Below are 19,488 nucleotides of genomic sequence, written 5' to 3' on the forward strand. Positions count from 1 at the left end.
AAAATTTGACACATATGTAAGACACAGTCTAGAAAAACACTTGGGCTACTTATAATGTTTTTTTTTTTATTTCGCGAACGACGGAATTGCGGGCGACAGCTAGTTTAATATATTAAGCCCTTTGCCCGTTCAGAGACAATAGTTGATGGTTAGTTTTTATTTAAACATATTACTTGTGAAGGATAAATAATACTTTAGTGGAACGCAATCGATTAAAATAAGGCGACATCGTCACCGCAACGAAGTCAATTGACGCTCTTTAATTGATCACAATAAAGAGTGGCTCGAGATGGTAACCCTATTAAATTAGAATAACCACTTTCATCTTTGTAACGTATCAGTATCGTGTACATGTTAAATTGGTTGGGTTATAATAATGTTAGAAACAAAACATTCAATGGATATAGATAGATGTAAGCTAGCAAATATATTGTAAAGAGCTCAATTGCTCGTACAATGCAACAAGTGCAATACTTTAAAGTTGTAAAATAAACACACAAAAAAATTACTCTTTTGTAAGTTGAATAAATATAGCCAACCCTAGTCCTTTTCCCACTAAGACACCTGTGCTAATAAGGATGTTTAGACGGTGCAATTAGAAAAAATAAATTCATGCACCATGCAGGTTTAATTATTTGCGACATTGATTATTAATGTTAATAACTGGCAATCAAGAAGTCTAAACTTTATGAGTAAAATCAATTTGACATTTCTGTTTTATCAAATACAAAATTGACAGTTCGTATTGTCACGTCTTGTTTCAATTTTATTGCTTCTATTTTACAAAATATTTATCGAAAATTATTGATCATTGTTTTAATTAAAATATACTGTGAAGAGTGAAGATTTTGTGCAAATAACCATTTTTTCGGTAAGTGACTTTCGGTAGTTGGCCTTAGTGGAGTTCACACTCGTAAAATAATGATATCACTAATCAACACATCTGATAAAAACTGATGGCAGGTCAATTTAAAAAAATAAATATACACAATTTCTCAATTTTCAATTTATTTTTGTGTGTTTTGTGTAAATTGACTGTGATGTAACAATGATTTTTCCCTTTGATTTCTACTACCGAATAAAAAACATATATTGTTCACATAGAAAAAATTGAACTTATAAACTACGTGATTAAATCTAGACTTACTGTTGACAAGCATGGTTGACTATGGCCTAGTCATCCCTGACTTAGGGTAGGCTCCAAGCCCCTCAATAGGAACTTGTCGTGAGCTCATTAGTGTCTTCAGATGAATATTGTGCGTTTATAGTTATGACAATAATAAATTCTTCCAAGTAACATGTAACAAAATATTGCATGATGGTTAAAAAAGGAGCTCAATTTCGCTGATTAGAAAAACATGGAGAGTTTTCTGAGAACTAGATGGCGTCACCGGAGGCAGACAATATTGTAGAACCTTCTGCGTAGCTTATCGTATTGTAATATTAAACGTATATTAGCAAGAATAAAGATACATTGTTGCATATGCATGATTGCACAACGACAGGATGTTTGTCTAAAATTTTATACTAATTTGAGTTCGATTTTTAAGAATTAATTATAATGACTAAATAAAAAGAAGCTAAATTATTTACCGTGGGTTACTGAGACCAAAATCTCTGTATAAAACATATCGTTATCCCAGTCATTATCTTTGACAAAATAGATATAACGATGTGTTTTAAACGGGGATTTTGTCTCGGAAACCCACAGTAAGATGTGAAAGTGTTTATAGAATTTCACGCAATCTATCTCTTCTTCTCTTAAGCCTAACTCATACCGACGTGTAATCTTACTAATATTATAAATGCGAAAATTTAAATGGATGGATGTTTTTAGACGGTATTTCCGGTACGGCTCAGCGGTTTTTAATGAAATTTGGCATTGATATAAAACATAGTCTGGAGAAAGAAATAGGCTACTTAGTAAATTTTTTTTTATTTCCTCGCGGACGGAGTCGCGAGCGACAGCTAGTATGTTATAAAAAACCATAACGTATGACTATACATCTACCAAGGATAAGATAAAAAGATTTACTGTACTGGTATTAAAGTGTAAAGCTCTCAGATTTCATTTCTAAATTAAACAGTAGTTAATTATTTAGAAAACACGAACATCACGCTATAGAAAATCGTTTCGCGTGAATAAACTTATCATCACTTATGATCTAAAATCTCCTTGAAAAATTTACAGGGTGTTCACATTACTTCGCAAGATACGTGTCAATGCACTTCTATTGCATGTAACATACTGTAGAGTTGAAGCGGTTTTTTTAAACCGTGTAATGCCCATTCATTGCCTTTAAGAGGACAGACTATTTCTGCTCAGTTATTTCGGCAATTGCTATTTGTCCACTTTTTCTACAATGTTTCTACGTAATCTGCAAACTGGGATTCACTGGTAGAAGTTGACATATATAAATTACTAGCTTTTACCCGCGACTCCGTCCGCGCGTAATAAAAAATATCCTATGTCCGTTTCCTGGTTCTAAGCTACCTGCCCACCAATTTTCAGTCAAATCGATTCAGCCGTTCTTGAGTTATAAATAGTGTAACTAACACGACTTTCTTTTATATATATAGATAACCTAACCTAACCTAACACTTTACATGTAATTTAGTCTAACTTAAAGAATACTCAGTACCCTAGTAAGTTGATTAGTTAAGACGAAATGTGAAACTATAACAAATGGTTAGATATACTGTTATTACGACGGTCATTACCCACAAACCTCGTTCACGTGGTCTGATAGTGCAAAGTTTGGCAATACATGTATTAAGGTCAAGCGGCGTCTTGTGGGTACGATTTGTTTTAGTTATGTAAAATTCCCGTACCCTCGAACTTAGCCCTTGTTAGCTATTGTTCGTACGCTACACTAGAGTGCAAGTGAAGTGCAAAAATTAAGTTGTGAAAGATTTTAATTAGCTTCACAGTCCTACTATCTATTTTCAAATGAGCGTCGTAGATTCTTAGGAAAACCACTGGACTTGAATCGGCCAAACAAATAACATACCAATATGTCGGACCATGCCTAGTCACCCCTGATTTAGCGGAGCTCTCGATTGGGATATTTATAAACTGACGATGATATTTTTAAATGATGCACATATATTTAGCGAATATGTTGCACTGTTGACCAACGTCTTGACCGCAAGCCGCCACACGCAAGGGGTTGTTGACCGCACCCAGTCTGCGGCTCAGCCTTACAGCCCCCTACCCCTACAGTCTTATCCGCCGCATCTACGTAATAACACCGTGACTTCTACGTTACGTAATGTATAACACGTACATTATTTATACATGCCCGGTAATGTACTCGGCAAATTACTATTACAGCAAACTAACATTAATTTGTAATTTGAAATGGTGTTTTGTTTGAAGTTTTACCATTTAAAAAAAAAAAACTTGAGAGGTGTCAAGGGACACCCGGATGGAACGAAGTTCCTTTCAATTAATTAGTGAAGGAACCAATGTTTATTCTATGCATAAAAAACTTAAGTCTTCACAAGAAGTACATTTTATTTCTATGAATTTTCGTTATATATTGTCACGTCGTTGCCATGGTGATATAGCAAAAAGTGTCGTGACAACTTTTCGTAAGAATTTTTTCCGTCTAGCCCCCTTTCACAACGCGCGATAAGGAACTTCGTTCCAAAAATGAGTATAGACGCGGTATAGGCGGTTGCTTTATGTTTTCTCATACATACTGGAGAAGCACGACTTTCATTTGTTTAGATTAGTGATTCCCAAAGTGGTGAAGGACACAATAGGATCCACGGAAGCAATGGCACTGTTGCATGTTGACGGGAAATAAATTTAAGAATAAAACTGTACTAATGTACCATACTCCTGCAGAATGTTCACTGAAACCAGCAAAATTTTAAAAGGATATCTACGAGAAAAAAGTTTGAAAATATTTGATTTCTATCCTGTGGGAGTTATATTAATAAATCTATAAGTTATAAATAGCTTCTAGATTTCTTTTAAGTCGAAATGAATAAGTCAAATGTAAACTATATAAAACATTTCATGCTTAGTCTGATGTAATTGCGAAATTACAATAAAATTGTCGGAACAGGCAGTAGGTAGGCTATTAAAGTGCTCATTACGGGGAAATGCAATTTTATAGCAACCACTGCTTTGTAGATAGTAGTTAATTGAAAACATGAATAATATCTATCCTACAGCAATTACTCTTCCAACTGTAACTAATAAATTATAAACCTTTTTTTTTATAAGAGAAGGGGGCAAACGGGCAGCGGGAACACCAAGGTGTTCATCGACGCCCATGGACATCCGCAATACCAGAGGAATCGCAAATGCGTTGCCGGCCTTTAAGATGGTGATACGCTCGCTTCTTGAAGGACCCTAAGTCGTACTGGTTTGGAAATACCGCCGAGGACAGACCATTCCACAACGCGGCCGTGCGCGGCAAGAAATTTCGCGAGAACCGCACTGTTGTGGAATGCCAGCCGTCCAGATGGTATGGATGGTACCTGGCGGTCTGTCGGGTCGTCCGATGACGAAACTCGGCGGCAGGAATCGTTCCAAACAGTTCTTCGGAACACTCCCCGTGGTATAAACGATAAAAAATGCAGAGGGAACTGACGTCCCTCCGCAAGGCCAGAGTATCAAGCCGATCGGTAAGAGCTCGGTCGTTGACGATTCGAGTCGCTCTCCGTTGTATGCGGTCAAATGGAAGAAGCTGGTATTGGGGTGCTCCAGCCCAGAGGTGCGAGCAGTATTCCATGTGGGGCCGAACTTGCGCCTTGTACAGTTGTAGGTGGTGGCCCGGCTGGAAATACTGCTTCGCCCTACTGAGCACACCCAGCTTTTTGGAGGCCAGCTTGGCCTTGTCTTCCAAGTGACCGCGAAACTGAACGTCACTCGATATGTCAACGCCGAGAATACCGATACTGGCTGAGGCAACCAGGGGAGTGCCCTCAAAATGGAGATTTACGACAAAGGGTTGTACCTTAACTATTCTATTTTTCTATTTATTTCATTTCGTGTAGAGAAAACCAGAGAAATGGAAGTCAGTGGTCACTGTCTTATGTTATGTTGTTTTTGATAACTATTTTGAATGTATGTTCAAAAAGTAGAAAGAATTATATTTAGTAACCCAAAGGGATAGGTAGAGATCACGGACTTGCATTTGGTGCGGCCAGATGAACCTCCGCAATCCACTTTTCGCCATTTCGGGAGACGGAACGTGACGGGTGGCGAGCCGCGACGCCGTCTTTTTATCCCGGGAATTCACACACATGTGCGGGTTGCATCACGATGTTTTCCATCACCGTACAAACTTCGGATAAATGTATACAGTCAAAACCGTTTATAGCGACATCGTTTAGAACAACATACCGGTTAAATTGACCAAAATCAAAGGTCCTGGCTGAATGTTATTACATATCTTTCCTATTAATACCTGTCACCGGTTGTTACAACTATCGGTTTTTACGACTCAATATGAGTAGTCCCTTCGATGTCGTTATAACAGATTTTGACTGTATATGTAAATCGAAAACACATTGGTATATGGCGGGATTCGAACCCAGGACCTGCAGATTGCAAGTCAAGTGTTTAACCCCTGAGTAACCGATGCTCACATCAGATATAAGGTAACTTTTATAAGTGAAATTGGACTGATTTAAACAGAAACTTTGATAAGTTTGTAACAAAAACACGACGAAAACACGAAATTGATTTATATGAATTTACGAATAATTCTGTAGGTAACATTATAGATCAGCCATTTTGCATATCCATAAGTTGTGAATAAACTTTATTTTTTGGTACAAAAAAAATCTTTACTAATAAAATTTATGTCCACAAATGCAAAGGGAAGCTAGCGGTCAAAGTTCTTGGCGTATTGAGACCCAATACAATGATATCCGAATGTCATACAGGCTACGGTTGCAACTGCAAGCTGCTAGACTTTGATTTATGTGTCGTTTATATTTCTCGGTACAGCACCGCTACTAATCCGACTTTAATGATGCCGTGTGAGTTTACCCGTAACGTTATTAAAATGTTTTTCTGATTTTTCTTCTCTTCTGTTTTTCTTGATGATAACTGCATTGTGCAATTACTGATTTCGACAAATTTTTCTTCATCGAATAGAAGTCTTGTTAAAGTACGACCGGCATTATTAGATTATTCCATATTTCTACGACAAAATTGATTAAATTTTACTATCTTAATAATATTATATTAACCATCAAAACATTTGCATTTATAATATTAACACGTTCGCTGCCAACCACGCACGGGTGCGGGGTACGGTGTCTATGCTATGGGCCGTCCACGCACCGGCGCGGTCTCTCGTCGTATTAGATTCATATACTCAATTTGGCGCAGGCACCGGGCCAGAGGTTTTGTTTTTGACTCGGCACTACGCTTGAAATTTCAAATTATCTTAATGTGTTTTTGGTTTTTGAGTATGTTGGACGGTTGAGTTGTTAATCAGAAATAAACTTTTAAATTCGACCAAACAAAAAAATATATGTGGCCTCCTGGTTGACCTCAAATTTTTCAAGTGGCAGCGAACCTGTTAATAAGATAAGTAATTGACTGCAGAACATAAATATTTCAACCGGATACGTTCTGTTACAAAATAATCGCTAGAATTCAAATATTTATAATAAAGTAAGAACCATACTTTGAATAATAAATAATCCATCGAAAAAAACACGCTTCGTAGCCGCATATCTGAATTCAGTCTACGTCGCTACGCGTTCGCAATCGCATGCCTTCGTAGACTGTCTACGACGTAGGTACCTTGGGACACGCGAATTATAAGTTAACTTGTTAATTGTTAATTAAATTATAAAGTTTTAAGTTAATTTCTGTCATAATAAATGTGTTGTTTGAATGAAGTGAAATGTGGTGAGTTTTCATGTTTTTTTTTACGATCGTGTTCGTTAAATTTATTGTGGTTATGAATAATACTGTCAAGTATAGTGGCTTTAAATGTACATGTTTTTGGACGTTAGCGAATGGTTATTTATTTCTTTGTAACTGTTAAGAATCCAAGTATGATAGTACATAGACAGGTCCTTTTTATAAGAATCTTTCTAAACCCAGGTGTCTAAGTAAAATGTGTACTGTCTCACGTTCTGAATAATAATGTCAGAAAAAGCAAAAAAAAGTTTCATTAATTATTTTATTTCTAATATTTTAAAGGACCCAAACCTTCTTTGACTTATTTAAACACTACTAAAATGTCATCAACATTTTTCCAGTCGTTTAACTGCACATAGAGGACAAATACAGAGATTTGTACGTACATATAAATAATAGTACGCGCGTGATGCCAGATATCAGTTGATATGAAAGTTTGGTCAATGAAAAAATTATGACGTAATGCCTCGTTATAAAACCGCAACGAAAATTCTTCAGATATTGTTCCTATACATTTTTATTGATTAGTAATATTAACATGACGGGAGTAAATCGCTACGAGCACGCGACGGGTACGCTACGATGTACTTTTTGCCGGTTTGAAGCCTGCAAGGGAACTTTATTAGCATTGTTGCGACTTGCGATTAAAGTGAGCACATTTGAATTTACTGGCAAGAGGGTAATGCTTTTTTATGATTAACTAGATTTTACCCGCGACTCCGTCCGCGCGGAAAAAAAAATAGAAAACGGGGTAAAAATTCCTATGTCCGTTTCCTGGTTCTAAGCTACCTGCCCACCAATTTTCAGTCAAATCGATTCAGCCGTTCTTGATTTATAAATAGTGTAACTAACACGACTTTCTTTTATATAGATTTTATGACTGTTAATTCCATCGTGATCGTTCCTACCTATAACACTGAAAATTGTGACAAGTAAGGGCGCAGTTTTATAAGTCGGTAAATTGGTCGTTACTATGCATGAGTGGTGCGAGAGATTTCTTGTCCACGCATGCCATAGCGCTCGTATATGAGAACCGTTTTCACTAGTCGTAAGCGCCCGCATGCGTTGGATACTCCTATCTTTACCTTACCGCGCATTGTACTCTTCAACTGAGCTTCGTGCACGGCGCTTAATTTACATCGGTCGATCATTTTCAATAGTCGAAATTCTGTATGCGGGGAGTCCCTGCCTGTGCGTCGACCGAATTATCGACTCTAGAAAATATACCTAAGATGACATTGGATTATAAGTCTAAAGAAGAAGTGAAACGTTTATAATTGTGTCTATAAATAAATTACGACGTAATACCGGCTTATTTATTTTTTTTACAAAATGAGTCACAGTTGTGTAACAAGTTGCCGGTAAGTTAGTGCATGTCCTCGTAGTCACTGCCGCTGCGACACGGTGCGGTTAGGAAACTCGATATTTATGAAGACACGCACTAAAGACACGCTATTCCTGCTTACCCCCTGATTTCCCCCCTTTAAAAATACTTTAGTAATTGGTAGTAATGGTAATTCTGAGATTGAATTATAACTAGTTTCTAAATGGTTATATTGAGTTTTAGAAGTTAACTTAACCATTTTACATAAGTTTTAATATGGCAGGATTTCAACCCAAATTTCCAATATTAGTAGTCCGCAGCTTTAACCTTTAGACTATTGATGCTATGTTATTTTTTATATCATAAGGTGGCAAACGAGCAAACGGCCGCCTGGATTCGCCGCAACAGCGAGGCGACCGTTGCCCATAGACATCCGCAAATGCAGATGCGTTGCCTACCATTAATCAACGGAGAAGGGGACGCACAGAAAGAGGATATTTCTCCTTCCTATGCGTCCCCTCTTCCGCCAAATCCACTCCCCCTTCCCATCCTTTCCTAATAAGAAAAGGGTGGGAAGGGAAAGAGGACTAAAATTAGGCCTCCAGTACCACACTCATCAAACGAAACGCGGAGTAGCTTCCACTTCACGCCTGTCTTCGTGCACCAAACAAATATTGTTGTTGCGGGATCTACCACCTTAGATGTTATCAAGGGTTTTGTTTAGTAATAAAAAATTTAGATATGTTATTAAATAATCATTGGGTTATCAATGTTATTAGATTAAATTCTATTCTAGGCATGTACGGTTGACAATACAAGTCTAATTGCGACGAGCACACCGTCTCTATGACATTGACATAGAAAGCTATCGTCACGCTATTGCCGTATCGGTGTAAACATAGTTACATGCGTCATATGTCCCTCAAGCTGTCACGTAATCTGATTTTTATCTGGGCTTTGATTCGATCACATTCTATTGTTTGTTATTGATTTTGCTGTCGGTACGATGTTTTTTCTGGAATGTTTATGCTTTTTATAGTGGGTTCGTACTTACGAAATATTTATATATGAAAATAGTTTTGATATTAAGTGGTAAGTTACATTTCTAAAAGTGGTAGACGCATGCAATACCATGGTCACAAGGAAAAAAGGAGAGGAGTGTAAGAAATTCCGCAATCGGTCTGTTGGTGTGATCTAATTTTAATCCCCTTCCCACCCTTTTCTTTTAAGAAAGAATGAGAAGGGGAAATGGATTTGACGGAAGAGAAACGCATGGTAAGGGGTCATGTCCTCTTTGTGTACGAATCTTCCTCCGACGACTAAAAGTAGGCAAGGCATCTGCGATTGCAGATGTCTATGGGAATCGGTCGCTTCGCTGTTTCGGCGAATTCAGGTAGCCGGTTGCTCGTTTGGCACCGTAAAAACAAAATTAGCTGGTTGGTCAATAAGTATAAATGGTTTGTAACTACGTTCTATTATACTACCATTCATTTTTTACTTGATGTTATTTTTGCAATAATTTGCGTCCACCTATAGTTTCGTAATTCATAAGTAATGACCCATGTTGACGACACCTGTCCGTGACCCCAGCTGTCACCAATGTTTGAACAAACATTTGTCTCAATTATTGGCCGCGCATTGAATAAACTAGCTGACCTTCAAACAAAGCCCTGTTTAGTATCACACGAGGGCATAACATTAAGACAGAGCAATAGTTGCAGTACTGTTATTGTTGTTTAGAACAGAACTCTACTGTTTTGAACGTATGTGGGTGTTTAGACTGCCGTGACAATTGTATTGTTCTCTCAGTTTTCTCATAGAAAGAAATAAGGATGACAATATTATGCCGATATAAATGTAACTACATTCGAAACGAACACTTTGAACGCATACAATGACAGTACTGCACTGTTCTACTGCTCTGCCTTACTGTTCTGCCCTTGTGTGTACCTAGCCTAACAGAAAATAGCTTTTTATGTATTATTTCATTGACATGGAATAAAGCTATCGTTTATAATGTTTATGAACTATGTTATCATATTACTTTGATGAATAGAAGTTGATTGTTTGATATTGTAATTATAAATCGATTTTGTTATTTATTAACTTGGAAGTAAAATATAACTTATATAATTGATCTTGAAATCGTCTAAATAATCGATACAAGATAACTGTAATGTTCAGTATGTAAAATACGATAAAACTCATGTTTTAAGAATACTATGTGCAATATGTTATTGTGAGTATTTTTAGTCATTTTTATTCTAATATGGTTATATAATAATATTATTTATATTAGCTTAATAAAAAATATTTATCACTTCGATGTAATATGACAAAGGATTTAGAAGTTTTAAAATGTTCCGTAGCATTTAAATAAATAAGTATATAATAGCAGTAAGGTTTTATTAGAAAGTAACAAGGAAAATAGATTCCGCGCTTACTGTATGATTAGTAGTGCGGTGGCGTGGGAGAGAACACGCGGTACTGGTAGTGGCACAAGTTATATGCGTTTAGCGACATAAGAAGAAGGAATCTTTGTGTATTTCTCTCAAACTAATTCTATGATTTTCGTCAGTAGTAGAGTCCGCAATAGTGTTTGCTGCTGAATTATTCGGACCGGAGTAGTACCGACCACGCAGAAGACAAGCGTGAAGTGGAAGAAATTTCGCGTATTGTCTGATGTGTGTATGCCAAATGCTAAATCTAGTCCTCTTTCCTTTCCTAAACTTTTCAAATATGGAATAAATGTTAAGAGGAAGCGGATGTAACATTACTTGTTCAGTTGGACATCAAGACAATATGAATACCTCATAAAGTGAGTCCGTTCTATAGGTCAAATACGACGTATAGATAATTGTCTTGTAATTATCACGTCTGCTACGTTTTTCTGTTGCGAAAATAGGTCGTCTAGAAAACTGTCACCTGCTTATTTAATTATTTATTATAAACTAGCTTTTACCCGCGACTTCGTCCGCGCGGAATAAAAAAAATGCACACAAGATAAAAAAGTTCCTATGTCCGTCTCCTAGTTCTAAACTACCTCCCCATCAATTTTCAGCTTAATCGTGTTAAGCTTAGTCGTAAACTTTAAATAGTGTAACTAACACGACTTTCTTTTATATATATAGATGTAATGTGTTTATAAGTATTCGTAAGGAGATCTCTGTACATGACTACTTCTCCATCCAGATCCTCTCTTTTTCCGAAGATTAATTCCTTCTCAGCTATCTATCTCTGGACATCTGAAATCTCATTTCTACACATATGTTTCATCTCTTTCAGGTGTCACGTGAAGATATAAAGATGTATTCGTTGCCATCCGGCTGTGATGCGTCCCCTCGCGCGGCTCCTGTCTCCCTCGTGTAGTGCACGCGGCATGGACAAGTACGAGCAACTTTCTGTTGTAAGTTATATACTTATATACTTGATGTAATAAGTATTTAGTATAGAATAGCCACGAAAATACCGAGATGGAAGAAATGTTAGACCTTGTTCGACCAAGCCAAGGCCCAAAGGAGCTTAATAACCGAAAAGACAAGTGAACTACAGATCGATGCGGCATAGTTAAGTCTTCCGAGACAAGCTGTAGGGACGCTGTCAAAGGTGCGAGATTTTAAGAAAATAGCAATAAAGCACATTCAAAAGGAGTTTTAACGTAATTTTCACTGTCGATACAAGCGAACAGAATAATTACCTCAGAAGCTCCTGGGATAATGGAGTGCTAGCGACGTTTTTGTAGTAGTGCTTAGATAGTAAAATTCATTCTTACATTGACTCTTATGAATAGAACTGTTGACGTCGCCAGTCATTATTTAGATTCAATATTGAATATTTACGTTTAGAGAAATATTTTTAAGTAAAGGACAGACGCACATGTGGCATCCCAGTCCAGTAAAGGGATAAAACAAAAGGAAATGGCCTGCGGATAGCGGATGACTGGCCGACCGGCGGCCAGGTCAACTTTCACAATAGAGACCCCAACTGTACCGTCGGGACGTTTCGTAGCATGTGAACCGATGCAGCAGCATTGAAAATTATTAAGAGAAGCGTGCGCTCTTTTCTTGACTGCAGATTGGTACTTTGTTAGTTCATTGCTTTCAATACATCCTTGGGATAAGTTTTGGAGTCATTTTGAAATGTACCCAGGTAGGTGAAGGATCGTATGGCGTGGTGCTTAAGTGCCGACGGCGCGACAACGGCCAGCTAGTCGCCATTAAGAAATTCCTGGAGACGGAGGACGACGCCGCCGTCCGCAAGATGGCGCTTAGAGAGATTCGCATGCTCAAGGTCAGCATCAATGTTAATTGCACATTCTAACAAAATAACCACATGTAAGATGTAAGAGACCTAAAATACTTCTAAATTATCAACATGAGTCAACGGGCAAGTCATTTTTCTTCTATAAAGTGATCGATTATTTTCTTTCAATTATTGTGTCTTAGAAAGGTTGCCGTAATCCATTGGGCTCTTTTAAGCGATACTTGGTCGATGATTGACATTGTACATATGTTACTAACTCTACTCTATAAGAAGCTTTTTCTTTAAATATTACTCTATATACAACAATATAAATTTCCTCATTGGTCTCCTCTGTGTGATTTCCCCAGAAGTTGCGTCACGACCACCTGGTAAACATGATCGAGGTGTTCCGACGCAAGCGCCGCTTCTACCTTGTCTTTGAATACCTGGACCATACTCTACTGGACGAGTTGGAGGCAGCGCACGGCGGTCTGGGCGACCACACCACGCGTCGCCATTTGTACCAGCTGCTTAAAGGCATCGAGTATTGCCATCAGAATTCGGTATCTATAACGTGTTTGTGAACTGAAAATCTCTGGCAATTCTTCTGTGGCAATTGTTCCAAATAACTTTATCTCTTTCAACTGAATATAATTAAGGTAACTGGTGACCAAACTTTGGAGATTAAGGACTTATTTTTGACACGATCCTGGTATACTGCGCGCGGTCCGGTTTATCTTAAATGCTACAAAGATCAAGTATATTAGTAAATAAACGGTAAGATGAAAACATTTGCCAAGAAAAGCTGTTGTTTAAATTGGAAAGTCGTAACTTCTGAGCGTTGATATGAAATTATTTGTTAATTCCTGAGTAGATAATCCACCGCGACGTGAAGCCGGAGAACGTGCTGGTGTCGCAGACGGGCGTGGTGAAGCTGTGCGACCTGGGGTTTGCGCGCGCGCTCGCTGCTCCCGGCGAGCCTTACACTGAGTACGTGGCCACGCGCTGGTATCGCGCTCCGGAGCTGCTCGTCGCTGAGCACAGGTACATACCTACACACCAGTCTTTCGTAACCTTTGATCTCTCACCACATTCGGTAACCCTCGATGATCTGGAAGTAGGTATATCAAAGAAAGTATGGATGGATTGTGTGAAATAGAATAGAGATGAATGGAAAAGAAGTACATACTGTGCTGACCATCTGTAGGTAAAAGGCCAGGATGATGATGGTTATGAATTTGGAAGTTGGAAGAATGTTTTCATAGCTATTTTGATCAAACTGTAGGTATGGTCCAGAGGTGGACATCTGGGCGATCGGTTGTCTATTCGCGGAGATGCTGTCGGGCGACCCGCTGTTCCCGGGGGACTCCGATATAGACCAGCTCGCACTCATCATCAGAACTGTTGGTGAGATTGTAATACTTTAACTGGAATACTTATATAAGCGGTGTAGTATCTACAGTCTTTACATGGTCTTTTAATTTCGATAATGGTCTACTTGTGATACTGATAGGTAAGTTAGCGCCGAGACACCAGCAGGTGGTATCCCGTCTGTCGGGGGGTGCGGCGCTGGGCGGGCAAAGTGGGACATGCGTCGCGGGGGCAGCGCGCGGCTCTTTGCCCGGTGCGGGCGCGGCGCGTGATCTGCTCGCTGCTTGTCTACGCACAGAACCCAGAGCGCGGCCCACCGCAACAGTACTACTTAGACACAAGTTAGTCAACACTCATACATACAACCGACAGAGAGTCTTCGTCAGAGCAGAATAAAAAAGTAGTCTATAATATGCCCGCATACATCAACTACTTGGAACAAACGCGGCTTGCAGACAGATAGGCAAGACTTTTAAAAATTGGTTTTTTCTTATAGGTAAAGTAAATACAGCTCACGTACATGAAATGTGACGTTGCCGGTATCAGTTTTTCCGTTCAAGTATGAAGCTTCAAAGAGTGAAGTGAATAGGCATTTACTAAGCAAGCGTGTACTATCTTTAGACCACATCATCATCTTAACATCGTGGTCAAGCGCTTAGCTTTTTCATTTAAAAAATTATGATTTTTTATTTCGATATTATTTTATACAATGACACCAATTTTTTACAAATATAGTGTGTGTCGGAATTGTAAGTTGTCTTAAGTCGTCGATTTAAGTGAATTTTTCGTTCATTTAGCAATGGTATAATTAATTTCAGATATTTCACTGCGGATGGTTTCGCAGAGAGCTTCAACGCTGAGCTGAGGGCTATGTTAGGCAAAGAGATACGGGTAAGTTGGACAAATATGTTGCCATTGTTTAAACACAAACTGTCAAATATTATGTATCCTTGTTTCTATTTAAATTAAATAAATACCAAATATAAAATTCTTTAACATATTTCATTAAAACGTTTCATATAATATATTTTTGTTTCAGACCCCTCCAGCGCAGCAGAGCACAGCGCGCAGTGGAAAGCCGCGGCAACAGTGGACCCTCAGTATTATGCAAGTTAGTACTGAGAACGCGTTATTACTGCCAAGTGAAGTTCAAAAAATTACTTCTTAACTTGTAGTTGTTCATCACAAATGGAGTCTCATGTTCAATTCTTTTTGCTGAATTTACACTAAGGGTATTTTTTCTTGTATTTTCAGCCGGAAAACAACATTTCGAGAACAAATAGTACACACGAGGAATCCCTCATAGATTATAACTACAATCCTAGTGAGTGTATTCCCTGATAGCACAGATAATATAATGTTACACTTGTTCAGATGTTTTGTTTCGTAATTTGAACATAATTAGTCATAACGCCATCTATTAGTTCAACTTATACATTACCTTAGTAACCGTGAGTTTCTAAGACCAAAATCTACGTTTACAACATATTGTTATCTCTGTTTTGTTCTAGATAATGACAGCGATGAACATATGTTTAATACAGAGATTTTGAATTTAGAAACCCACGATAAGAAATGCAATCCCTCTCATTGTCTCATTGAACGATATTATAAGAGCTTAGTTTTCTTTTTCTTACTTGTTAATTCATTAATTATACCAGTATTTCGTCTACCTATCACACTTTTATGACGTAAATTTAATATTATTTTGTATCAAAAGGTTCGGAGACGCCGGCTGAGGGCGTTCCTGTTGCAAAGAAATCGTCTAGCGTCTTATCAACAACAATGTCACCTCAGTTGACCGAAGCTGATGAGGTATACATACTTCTTGGATAATTGTATAGGAATAATATTTTTAATAGCATTTGCATGTGACTTCTTCCGCTTCCGCGTAGAATTAAAAATATTTAGTAATAATAAGCTATGTCATTTCGGGATTAGTGACTTTCCAACAGTGAAAGAATTTTTCAAATTGACTTATCGTTGATTTCTGATATCAAAATCGTTCGTCATGCCATCTTTGACAAAACAGAGGAGATTTTGGTTTCAAAAACTCACGGTTAGTAGTTTCTAGGCCTTTTTTTTCCGGGTGGGGAAATCTTCAAAAGATACCCTGCCTTCTGGGGGAAAGGCAGGGTTATGTGAGATTTGACTCTCTAAAACCCCTTCGGTGGCCATCCTCAAGTGCAACTGGTAAGAGTTACGTGATCTCCAAAGGAACGCAACGGGACAAGTAGTTTCTAGGCATATTCAATATAATTAAATCTTTACTTTTTCTAATATTAGTATACTTATAACGTCAAAAAGAATGTTTGAAACTTGGCTCAGGGGGCGCTACAATAGCTTTATTACATCACAATCTGTACGTAATTTTAGTTCCATATTTTTCCATAAGATGGACGGGTTTTATACGATTCAGGTTATGATAAAAAATATGTTGTCTTATCAGGCAAGTGTGTCTCTACCGGCACCGCGGCCCCCCATCAACCGCTCCCTCGCCCGCCTTGTCAACGAAACCTTCCAGGTTAATACTCCAATAGTTATTCTATTAAATTATGAAGCAATTTTAATGATTACTATCAATTTCATTTAGTTTTTTTGTATACCACGCTTCGATATGAAAATTTGTTACCCAATTTAAAAGCTGATAATCAGAGACATTGAGCACTCACGCTAATGGTAAAATTAGGCTTTGAATCTTATACAAAAGAAAGCTTTTTAATTCTTGTTTTTACTTCTCAGACATTTCCAGTTCCCGTCAGCACTTACCCAAGAACGCCTTATATAAAGAAGTAAGTGTTCATAATAATCGTTCTTAAATCTAAATCCTGAATACGCAATATCTTTTAAGCCTTCAACCTCTCTTATAACCACAATCAATAAAAAAATAAGTAAGGTTTTTTTTTAACATGTTTCATTACATTGTTATTTTATCATATTAAAGTGAACTCCTTAAAACAGGGTGAACAGCAAGCTGGTGATGGACAAGGATATGTTGGGGGAATGTCTCAAAAAGTCCACTAAGTCTCATCCACCTAACTTCTCCCTACCATATGTGCCGGGAGGTAAGAATTAAAACTTTGTAACGTTTAAAAAAAACATATTAAAAAATTGAATTCGTTTGAGAAATATTTATATTAAAAGTAGTTTTTTTTTAATAATCCAGTACAACATACGTCATGCTTTTATATTTATGTAAAAATTTAAAATAATGTTATTACTTCAGCCAGCAACAGTCCCATGAAGAAGGTAAAAAAGCCTCTGATGCACCACTCCGTCAGATCTTACGACACCTGGGACACTATGGTGAGTAAATTATTCCTAATTAGTACATAATAATTATCGATTTTTGCCCTGAAAAGTATCTCAGATGTTATTCAAGACTATATGTTCTTCCAGATTGTGTTCTACCAAATTTTATCCAGATCCGTTGAGCGTAAATTATAATAGATTTTAGGTGAACTTTACGTACGTCCGATAAAGAGATTTAATACAAAAGATACGATGGCGATTGTCACAACTATTCGTGTTAGGTCCACGGGTAGACTTGTTCGACTATAATTTTGACTGTCAAAATGTTGTCAGTGGTCAAAATATTGGTGGTATGACACGCAACCTCAAGACATGTTATTGTACACTCGCTAGATGGCGTAATTCCGATGGGTCTAATGTATAACGGCCAAAGTAACAAATTGATGATTTTAACTCTTTTATGTTAAAAGCTACCTCTTAGTTTAGTTAACAACATGCACTAAACAAAATACATATTTACACGTGTAAATGTTATTTTTTTGCTGAAGTAAAAGGGCCTATTCACCCTATTTTCCTATATGGTTGAAATTTTAAGAGCCTCTCCTGTAAAGTTGTCAATTTGCACATTAGCCCTTAATCGTAGGAGCCATCGATTTATAACTTTACTTTCAGCGGGGTGGAACAGAGTCGACGTTCGAGTCTCGCACGCCGACCAACTTACCATACATGTGACTCTACAAGCACGGCTTCTACAAGCTGTGCCATCGCTACTGACTTGTACACTGTGTACATATATCATCGCACTGCCTTTGTACACTTTGTATATGTTAAGTCAACAGACTTGTGTACGCTTTGTACATGTTCAGTGTTCAGTCAATAGACTTGTGCAGTGTCAGTTAATGTTGAGTGACAATTGTGAAATTGATGATTAATGATTTAGGTACAGGATGTGATTTTTAACTTTTTCTTGTCAAGTTTGTTTATAAATTGTATCAAATGTCATCAAGTATTATTCCATAATATTTATTTAGTAGTTAAAACTCAATAGTTACTAGTATTTGTGCTGTTTTTGTTATTTATTTTAAATAATTAGTAATAATCGCAGGACATTGTAAGAATATGAAGGGAAAATTAAGTATTTTAAAAATAAATTAATGTTTTCATAGAAATTTCGATAGGTTTTATTTGAAGAATTTTTTTTTTTTTTAATATTCTGGCAAAAAATTAAAAATAATTTATTAACTGACTCATTAAAAAAGTACTAAATCATTTTTAATTTATAATTAAAATCAAAAGATATCAACATGTAAACATTAAATGTTTGTGATTTCTTATAAATAATTATTAAATGTAAATAAATATAACCTAAAAATTTTTACGCGCCATTTTTATATTTCTTGAATACTTAATAATTATGTATTTAAATTTATTTAAAATAGATTTATCTAAAAATAGAAATATTGTTAAATATGTCGTGTGTAATGTAAATATCAAAAATTAACTTATAAATATATTGTATACAACTTATATACCTTTTTATATTGTCGTAAATAAAGTACTCAAGCGTCGTATGTTTAATAAATTGTTAGGGTTTTTGTTAAATATTTCAGAGTATTGAACTGATCGTTAATATTACATCAATACAATTTGTCAAATAGATTTTGGTACTCGTTAATATTAATTTTTAAATTAGTATTTATATAATAAACGCGATATTGTACATAATTTTATTGTTTTTTTATTTTCTCTAAACTTTACGAAGTGTAAATTATAATAATACGTGAAGTGAAAAGCTATAAAAATCTCTAAACCTTGGATTAACGTGAAATTAGACACAGTTAATACGGTTATGATGTGCATAATATTTGAAATCAAGAAAATCTTTATTTTATTTTTATTATATAGCTGTCGCCCGCGACTATCCGCGGAATAAAAAAAACAGTACTCTATGTCTTGTTTCCAGACTATGTTCTACATCTGTACCAAATTTCATCAAGATCCGTTGAGCCGTTTTGGAGATATCTTCAAATAAACATCCATCCATCCATCTAAACTTTCGCATTTATAATATTAGTATGATTTTACGTTTACAACTATTAGGAATAAAAAGACAACTTATATTTTATTTTTATTTATTTGTAATTGGCAGTTTATAACTAATGTTATACATTTGAAAATATTATATACATAAGAGTTAAATATAAACATGTTTTTGATTACAAATATTACAAAACATCGCATATAATAATATAGACATTTAATTACTTTGGATTTCTTACGTGTAATATGAAAATAGGATCTTTTCGTGTGTTCTCACTGACGAAACTTTTACAGAAACATTAACAATCTTTAAAGTTTTTTGTTTCCAATAGAAATCAAAATTAAGGCCTCCATTGAT

General features: G+C 36.5%; 1 protein-coding gene across 1 annotated transcript; it reads left to right on the forward strand.

The window, feature by feature from the left end:
- Positions 1–781: 781 nt before the first annotated feature.
- LOC106720993 (cyclin-dependent kinase-like 1) lies at positions 782–17,822 on the forward strand. The gene is made up of 16 exons (XM_045681355.1): positions 782–871; positions 11,511–11,631; positions 12,375–12,515; positions 12,836–13,030; positions 13,342–13,511; positions 13,753–13,874; positions 13,981–14,179; positions 14,657–14,729; positions 14,878–14,949; positions 15,093–15,162; positions 15,559–15,653; positions 16,288–16,362; positions 16,581–16,630; positions 16,800–16,903; positions 17,065–17,144; positions 17,763–17,822. Exons 2-16 carry the CDS (start codon positions 11,557–11,559, stop codon positions 17,820–17,822), a joined length of 1,581 nt encoding a protein of 526 aa, XP_045537311.1. The 5' UTR covers positions 782–871; positions 11,511–11,556.
- Positions 17,823–19,488: the final 1,666 nt, after the last annotated feature.

Source organism: Papilio machaon, chromosome 15 (genome assembly GCF_912999745.1).
Source record: "Papilio machaon chromosome 15, ilPapMach1.1, whole genome shotgun sequence".
Classification (NCBI taxonomy): Eukaryota; Metazoa; Arthropoda; class Insecta; order Lepidoptera; family Papilionidae; genus Papilio; species Papilio machaon.

Bases quoted from the DNA above. Each gene is read 5' to 3' on its own strand.
- LOC106720993 (XM_045681355.1), top strand. From the start codon at position 11,557: ATGCGTCCCCTCGCGCGGCTCCTGTCTCCCTCGTGTAGTGCACGCGGC. The intron at 14,730-14,877 runs GTAAGTTGGACA...TTTTTGTTTCAG, and splicing joins TGTTAGGCAAAGAGATACGG to ACCCCTCCAGCGCAGCAGAG. The intron at 16,363-16,580 runs GTTAATACTCCA...TTTACTTCTCAG, and splicing joins TTGTCAACGAAACCTTCCAG to ACATTTCCAGTTCCCGTCAG.